Source organism: Aegilops tauschii, chromosome 7, assembly GCF_002575655.3.
Source record: "Aegilops tauschii subsp. strangulata cultivar AL8/78 chromosome 7, Aet v6.0, whole genome shotgun sequence".
NCBI lineage: Eukaryota > Viridiplantae > Streptophyta > Magnoliopsida > Poales > Poaceae > Aegilops > Aegilops tauschii.
Genome location: NC_053041.3, coordinates 454,260,386 through 454,269,080, shown reverse-complemented (window position 1 = coordinate 454,269,080; position 8,695 = coordinate 454,260,386). Strand labels below are relative to the sequence as shown.

The 8,695-nt window shown below is 46.2% G+C and overlaps 1 protein-coding gene across 1 annotated transcript; it reads left to right on the top strand.

Moving 5' to 3' along the window:
• Nucleotides 1–235: 235 nt before the first annotated feature.
• Nucleotides 236–3,546, top strand: LOC109748992 (GDSL esterase/lipase EXL1). The gene is made up of 5 exons (XM_020307993.4): nt 236–630; nt 1,622–1,752; nt 1,877–2,110; nt 2,537–2,789; nt 3,121–3,546. Exons 1-5 carry the CDS (start codon nt 384–386, stop codon nt 3,306–3,308), a joined length of 1,053 nt encoding a protein of 350 aa, XP_020163582.1. The 5' UTR covers nt 236–383; the 3' UTR covers nt 3,309–3,546.
• The last annotated feature ends 5,149 nt before the right edge of the window (nt 3,547–8,695 follow it).

Here is an 8,695-nt window from a genome sequence, read left to right as displayed (position 1 = left end):
CGACTTGCTCTAGTAGAGTCTGGCCGCACTGTTTGGCAGGTTGGCCATGGGAGGTTGCATTAACTGATCGGCCCGGCCGTGGCATGATCACAAAGGAGCCGGATTTGGGCCTCCTACAATTTTACGCCATCACGCTGCCCATTAAATCGACAGGACCGGAAACGGTGTATTCAATGCATGCAGCGAGCAACGAACCATATATGCATGATGATGATGATCCGAGTCGCCTCACTGCGCGGCGGACGCGTGCGTACTTTTCTCCATGCCTCGCTATAAAACCTCCCACGGCGTGATCCATCCTGCACCAGCCAGAGCCACCGACACACTACACCGCTAGCTAGCTAGCTGATACTACATCATAAGTAGTACTACGGAGCCAAGCAATGGCGTCTCTCTACCGAGGCCTGCTGCTGCTGCTGATGGCGCTTCTCCCATCCGCCCATGGAGCAACCACGGCTAGAGGCAAAATCTCTGCAGCGTTTGTGTTCGGCGATTCGATCGTCGATCCCGGCAACAACAACGACCGGCTGACGGAGGCGAAGGCCAACTTCCCGCCGTACGGGCAGGACTTCCCCGGCGGGGTGGCCACCGGGAGGTTCTCCAACGGGAAGGTTCCCGGAGACATGCTAGGTACGTACGTAATAAGTCGTACCAACCGGCAACTGACTTTCTAGCTATTGCTTTTTTACATTTTATTTTTTATACAGTAGTACAACTTCGTTGTTACGCTACTTTTGGTTTGCATGGCATGCAGCACCTATGTTTAAATTGGGATCTAATGGAGCAGCTTCTTGTACGTTTTATATGCAACTTTGGTTACACCAAGATGAGAACATATACGTGAAATTTCTAGTTGAAGGCTAACTTTACAACACCTAACAAGTAAGGTAAGAAAAGTGAGGCTTGCTACAAAGTGTGGCCAACTTATGAAAAAAGTTGAGAAGCAAGCCGGTGATCGATGAAGCAAATACCTAAAAAATTGTGACGTGCCTAACATCAGATGGGGCAAACTTATATTTGGAGCCAACTGCCCGCAGTATCATTTTCCTTTTGCAGGGAGTAGCTAGTTGCGTTGGCAGCTGCTTTGAAGTCTTGGGCACTACTGTTGCTCTAGTATTGTTGCAGGAGACATTTTGACGTCCAAATCAGAGCACTGTGCATGTACATAGGACCTCCTAATGGAAAATGCACAGTTCAGTCGTACTGGCCCGTCAGCTTGGTTTTCATCCGTCGTGCATTTGCTTTTCTTTGTCTCCTTCTCCATTTAATGCAAAACCAACTACCCATCTGTCAACATTAATTTGCAGTTCACGTAGAAGATGAAACAAACTCCATCACGAGGACGGCTCGATATATATATTGCACTAATTAAGTTGCATGTTGGGCAACAACCAATAATTGATCACGTGACAGAAGAACCACGGCCAAACAGTACCACTCCCTCCCATCCATATTAATTGTCAAGGATTTGGTGCAACCTTGTACAAAGTCTGCGACGATTGAAATGATAAATTACTCAAAAACTATGTGTTCTTTTTAAGTGAAACTCTTTAATGGCTAGTCTTGCACCAAGTGAAAACTTGAATATCCACTGATGATGTCATTTTTCTTGATCGATCAGCTGCTAGGTTGGGAATTAAGGAACTATTGCCACCCTACCATGGAAATGATCTTCCACTAAGTGAGCTACTCACTGGTGTCGTCTTTGCTTCTGGTGGCAGTGGATACGATCCTTTAACTTCGATACCCGCGGTAACAAAATATGTCACATGCATCTCACAACATAGTTTTTTTGTGAAAGTCTATTCCACTTTGGTTTCACCAGAAGCTAAGAATCGTTAATAGAGTTTGCAAATAATAATTTCCTATGCTTCAGACTGCTACATCGAGTACTGGGCAACTTGAATTATTCCTTGAATATAAGGAGAGACTAAGAACTTTAGTCGGAGAAGAGGAGATGACACGTGTTATCTCTGAAGGCATATACTTCACAGTCATGGGGGCAAATGACCTTGCAAATAATTATTTTGCAATCCCTTTGAGGCGCCATCAATATGACCTTCCTTCGTACGTGAAATTTCTTGTCTCTTCCGCCGTCAACTTTACCATGGTAAGAGTACTTATTGAAACTCTAAACCTGCTAGTAAACAGGCAATCTCATAGCTTTATAAGAAAGCTTATTTGACTCTCTTTTTGCACAAAGTTCTCGTGTTCATTTAGTTCTTCGACACTTTCAAGCTTCACATATTTCCCTCAAACTCAAAAACTACAAACCATTCCTTCTCTTGTGCACTAAGTAGTTTCCTTTAGTCGGTTACAAATATCTGTTCGTAAATTTAGTACTTTACTGAATTTTTTCTGCCATTTACTTCTCTTGACAAAGTTTCAACATATGGATATTTTATAATGACCATGGTACTAATAGTCGCGTACCTTTTTTTTTACATCCTACATATATCTGTTGTTTAATTGGCATTTGAGCAGTCGACCTGCTATTTGTAAAATTCAGTATACTCATATATACTCTTCTATACAGAAATTAAATGACATGGGTGCAAAGAAGATTGCATTCATTGGCATTCCACCAATTGGATGTTGTCCCTCGCAAAGAGAACTTGGATCAAGAGAATGTGAGCCCATGAGGAATCAAGCAGCAAATCTATTTAATTCTGAAATAGAAAAGGAAATACATCGGCTAGATGCAGAACAAAATGTTCAAGGCTCCAAGTTTATTTATCTCGATATATACTACAATCTTCTTGATCTCATTCAGCGACCTGGTTTTTATGGTGAGTGCACATTTTATACTCGGTTGCTATTTTAGAGCATACCATCAATAATTACTATAGAGTATAGCTGCAATAGACATATTAATAGATAACAGTGACAAGCATTAACCTCTAACATGTCACCAATCTTACAATACTACAGGCAAATTGAAGTAACAAGAACTGTGTAGTGAACTAAAATGGTAGACATAAATGTTTACATTAGTTTGTATACTTCGTTTAGAAATATTTGGCTTTATATAGTGTATAGAAATACATGTCGATGGGCATGTTGTCATCATAAATTCATAATTATTTGTTACTAAATATTTTGAAACTACCTGTCATATAGATTTCAAGGAGGTAACCGAAGGATGTTGTGGCAGCACAGTGCTAAATGCAGCAATATTCATTAAAAATCACCCTGCATGCCCAAATGCTTATGATTACATTTTCTGGGACAGCTTTCATCCTACCGAAAAGGCCTACAACATTGTGGTTGATAAACTATTTCAGCAAAATATGCAGTACCTGATGTGAAGAAACTCACTCTCAATGGACGCATGAACAAATATTATTAGGAACTGCAATTAATTTGTTTGATAGTACTCACTGGCACTATTAGGACTGCCTAACCATTCATCCAAACTTGTACCGCCGGTGAAAGTTGGCTCCTTCTGAAATGGGTAAAGGCTAGAGGTTCATGAAATACATAAGAAATTTGTTTCGGTAGTCTCAAAAATGTATCTCCGTATAAATTATCATGATATTCATGGGACATCGTCTGCGCCTCAATTTTTGGTGGATTGCAAATCTATTGTCCACAGATACGGTGGTTGGGAACTTGCTGGTTGTAGCACCGTCCATTAGCATGTGTTATCTTGTGAACGTAAATTTCAACTTCGCTAAACTCTATTCACACTGTTGTAGATTATGCTTAAGACGACACATCTATCACACACCATTCGACCAAACTGTGTACGATGCGGGCATCGCAAACAGTAGAAAATAAACTCGTGTGCCAGAAAACAAAACGGTGTGACGGCCCATCCATGGGGCACGATTTTATTAAGGCTGAGTGTGATAAGGGGCACACGGCAAAGGGTTCTACTGCATGTGCGATATGTAGTTGTAACGCGCACGGTTTGTATGTTGGCAATGTGTGCGTTCATTGGCAAGCGCTTAACAAGAACGAAATGTTTGCGATGGTTTGAATCATCGCACACCATGCTTGTTATGAATACTCGTGTGTGAAGGTTCGATATTTACACACACATAGTTGGAGGAGCCTCGTGTGTGCTAGCTCGTGACAGCGCACACGCTTTTACGCTAGCTCGCGCTTCCTCCTTTTCTAAGTTTTTCATCAATGGCGTTATCTGAACACATCATTGTTTCCCGCCAGTACTCCATCTTTTTTGACCACCAATAAGAGTGGTGATAAATAAAAGCCTATGCGGCCACACACCATATAGCGCGCAGACAGAGCTAGCGCAGCTTATACCATTCCAAGCATGCTGATGGTGTCCTGGACTAGGGGGTACTCACCACATCGTCTCCCGACCAGTGGGTCGGGCCGAGGACCCCATGGCGGTTCATAATGGGCCACTTCGGCCAGCCCATGACATATACGAGGAAGATTCCACATCAAGACAAGGACTCCTCTCCACCGACGTAGCCAACTAGGACTCTTGTTATCCTAGGCCTCCGGTACATTATATAAGCCGAGGCCAGGCTGGTCGATAGATTATTATGACATTCATCATCATACCCCTAGGGTTTAGACCACAACTTACGATCTCGAGGTAGATCAACTCTGTACTCGATACATCATCATCAATATTAACAAGAGCATGACGTAGGGTTTTACCTCCATCAAGAGGGCCCGAACCTGCGTAAATATCGACTCCCTTCTTCCTGTTATCATCGATACAAGATCCACAGCTTAGGACCCCCTACCTCGAGGTCTGCCGGATTTCCCTCCGACAATGGTGCTTTCATTGAGAGTTCTGTCATGTGATCGCAAAGGATTGATGGCTCGTCTATGGATTGTACCAGTTTTTTCTGCACAGCGGATTAGTGTTCGTCGTCCCCGCCTCCTCGAGCGTCGCTTTGACGATTGCTTTGGTGGAATTGTGCGGAATTGAGTCTAGAACAACCATGTACAATTTCATCGCGTTCCGATGGAGAAATCTCCGGTAAACTCCGATCTACCGGAGCCCTGTCAAATTTGGACGGGAATCTGGACAAGTTTGGAGTCCAGCCTCCAGCTCGGACGCCCTTTGGAATATCCAACCGTTGATCTACTGCGGAATTCCTGTATTTACCATCCCTCAAAATTTCAGCTCAATCCGACCGTTCAAACTCCGGGAAACCTCCAATGAGGGCATCAATTGTTGGATTTGTTTTATGTGCGAGAATAAATCCGACCCGAGTTCTTATTTTTTTATGAACGTGATTTCGGACATCCTTTTAGGAGGAAGTTTTATATGGGGTATTGTGTTTGTTCTCAAACATGTGCCCACTAATTTGAAAGCCTTTTCCAAGGTAATCTTCACCGTCGCGTCGGTGTCAAACGAGACCGACAATGTTGCTCCACTGCTACCGACCTGCGCTGGACAGGTCGTCACTTCGTCGAGTCGAGGTCAACCTCATCGGATCATCACCCCGGCGAGCTGACCAAGGGTTCGACATTGTGAAGGCTAAATCATCACCAACATCATCTCCCCATGGATTGCACAGGTCATGCACCGGCATCACCGTGCGGTCACTTCATCAAGCCAGCATTGAGCGCGTCACAAGTTACAACCTGCGTCGGCATGGCCGCGTCGTTGCTTCTTCAAGCCGATGTCCACCACGCCGACCTGCTTCGACACCTTGTCTGGCATGGGGGCTGCAACGTCGCCTTACCGACCTGCTCCGCCACCTCGGCTGGACCGGGGGCTTCGTCATCTCTTCATCAACCTAATCCGGGGACTTCGGCATCACCAGCCGACCAACTTCGTCACCTCGGCTGGACCAGGGGCTTTGTCTCGCCGCGTCGACCATGTTGCATCGCCACTTCGTCAAGCCGAGCTTTTCGCTCGGTCACCTCGGTCTTGGGGGCTGGGACCTCGGCTAGGTCGAGGACTATGTCTTCGTCCCACCACAAGCCCGGACCTCTTCATCAATACCGAGCACACTAACCAGGTAAGTCGCTTTAATGCTCAATTTTTCTCAATTCTTAGTCTTTTGTTCGGTTCGACCAAGCGTTCTATTTATGTTAAAATTTATAAAAAGCGTTGTTTGTTAAAAACACTGATTTTCCTAGGTTAACTGGGGGCTCTTAAAATTTATATGAGCCGTTTTATAATAATTGTTTTCTTCTAAGTCGTTGCAAAGTATTTTCTACCACTCCTTTATCGACTTGAGTGTGTGGTCAATAGCCGGATAACCTGTTTTCTCTCTCAAGCCGCTCGAGTTTAGTTCGCTGAACTGGCCTAACGAGAAGCACTCCTCCTTCGGTAAGGGAGGTTGAAGCCGAAGGCTGGACCACTTGAAGTCTTGAGATCGGATATCTCATGTTAAAGTACGACAGAAGCACAAACTAATTTTAAGACCAATTTTCTGACTAGCACCAAAAAACTTGATTTACTTCGGACGTAAATTCTTTACATAATTTTTTGGTTTTCCGAGCTTTTGTACCCGTTAACCTATTTTATATTTTCCTTTCAGGAGGCAGGACATCCTCTTGTTCGAGTTGTTCTGCGTGGTGGTTCTGCTCGGGAAATATTTCCCGACCCGCAGTTCGGCATCTTCCCTGCCGAGCTGCACCTCGGTGTTGTCAAAACACACTCAATCGATGAACTAGTTCCCGAGGAGGTACGATCCTAGGGTCGGCCTTGTTGCCCAACTAAGTCTCGGGGCTACTGCATTGACGAATCAATGCAGAAGAATCAAAGTGCAAAATAGTTTCCGAGGAGATTACGATCCTCAGGTTGGTCGGCCGCACCCAACCTGAGTCTCGGGAACTATTGCGCACCGGTTGTCTGTTCCTACGTACGCTGCCGAGTTAGGAATCGATCCTCAGGCCGATTTCGCAAATCGACCTGAGTCTCAGGGGCTACTGGGATCAGCGGTTTTATTTCATCCTTTAGGTGCATCTCGGATTTTAGGCCGACATACACTTTGAGGGCTACTGGCTATATACCTCGGTAGAGAATAAATTGCACCAATCACAAAAGTCCACAAAAAATAAGCCCACGACCAAGGTGGTGCACCATCTCGGAAGCAGTTCGGCATAAAGCTCGGATGCAAGTGGCTGGCTTCATAGATGGCATTTTCGGCATTAAGCTCGGCTGAACTCCTTCAACTTTTTCAAGACCGAGGTAATCTATGATACCTCGGATGTCGACCGACGTTGGAGCTCGGCTGCAAAAGACACTTCAGATGCTGTCCGGCGTTGGAGTTCGGCTGTAAGAGGACACGACCACACGGGAGAAACTTCGAACCCGATGTATGGCGTAAAAATAACAAGACATTGTTAAAGGCCGAGAACTTAAAGGGGCTCCTTGGATGCCCGACGTGTGAACTCTTCGGATACACCTCGGCGATCCTCAAGATCGAACATAGAAAGATTTGTTGAACCAACTTTCAAGACCGACGACCGACGACGAAGAATAGCTTGGAAGAACCGAGGAGCATCCCCAACTTGAAGACCGGTTCATGGGGCTACTGACGGTGTCCTGGACTAGGGGGTACTCACCATGTCATCTCCAGACCAGTGGGTCGGGCCGAGGACCCCCAAGGCAGTTCACTAATGGGCCACTCCGGGCAGCCCATGACATATACGAGAAAGATTCCACAAGACTTGGTGATCCAAACAAGGACTCCTCTCCACCGACGTAGTCGACTAGGACTCTTGGTGTCCTAGGCTCCCGGTACATTAGCCGAGGCCAGGCTAGTCGATAGATTATTATGACATTCATCATCATACCCCTAGGGTTTAGAGCAAAACTTACGATCTCGAGGTAGATCAACTCTGTACTCGATACATCATCATCAATATTAACAAGAGAAAGACGTAGGATTTTACCTCCATCAAGAGGGCCCGAACCTGGGTAAACACTGACTCCCTTCTTCCTGTTACCATCGATCCAAGATCCATAGCTTGGGAGCCCCTACCCCGAGGTATGCCGGATTTCCCTCTGACACATGCCACCGTGGCGAAGCGCCATCTCCGTCATCACCCTCCAGCCTGTGCAGGTCGGAGAGCAAGATCTGGTGAAAGCATCATGGCCCTTTGAGGCCGAGAGCATCCCCATCAACACGTCGGATGACGCCGTGCTGCGCGTAATCGCCTGGATGGAGCACACCCTTGGCGCATGACGTGGAAGAGCAGAGAGGTGAGGTGCGCAACACAGCAGGAGCGATAGCGTGTCGCAGAGCAAGAGGCATGGCGCGGTGCAATGCAAGAGTGGACCCATTGCCGCTTGCAGCCTGTCATGCTCGACATGTCATTGTAGCAGCTTGTCAGGAGCCCGATTCCCCGTCTCGAATGGGCAACGGCCGTCTGCCCTACTTGCACTAGACGCCGACCGTGACGTTGGCATGGTCCGCGCCCCCCTCAATGCCAACACGCTTGTCGCTAGGCTCGAGCGCCTCCTAGGCCTAGATGTCACCAGCGGCGAAGTAGAGCAACATGGACTTCATGTCTTGGAGGTCGTGATATCCGATGAAATAGATAGCTTGGGGCTCGAGATCGCGCTCCAGCAGTACTGCGAGTATATCAACAGCTTGGACAAACGCTTCTACGATTTCAGTCACAAGCAAGAGTTTCCTTAGGCAAGGGTCAGTTCTTTTCACACAGGATTCTACAAAATCAAGATTATGGATATTCCAACAGAATCTGCCGTCTAGTTTTTTTCTGAGACTGTGGATGAGTTGTGTGC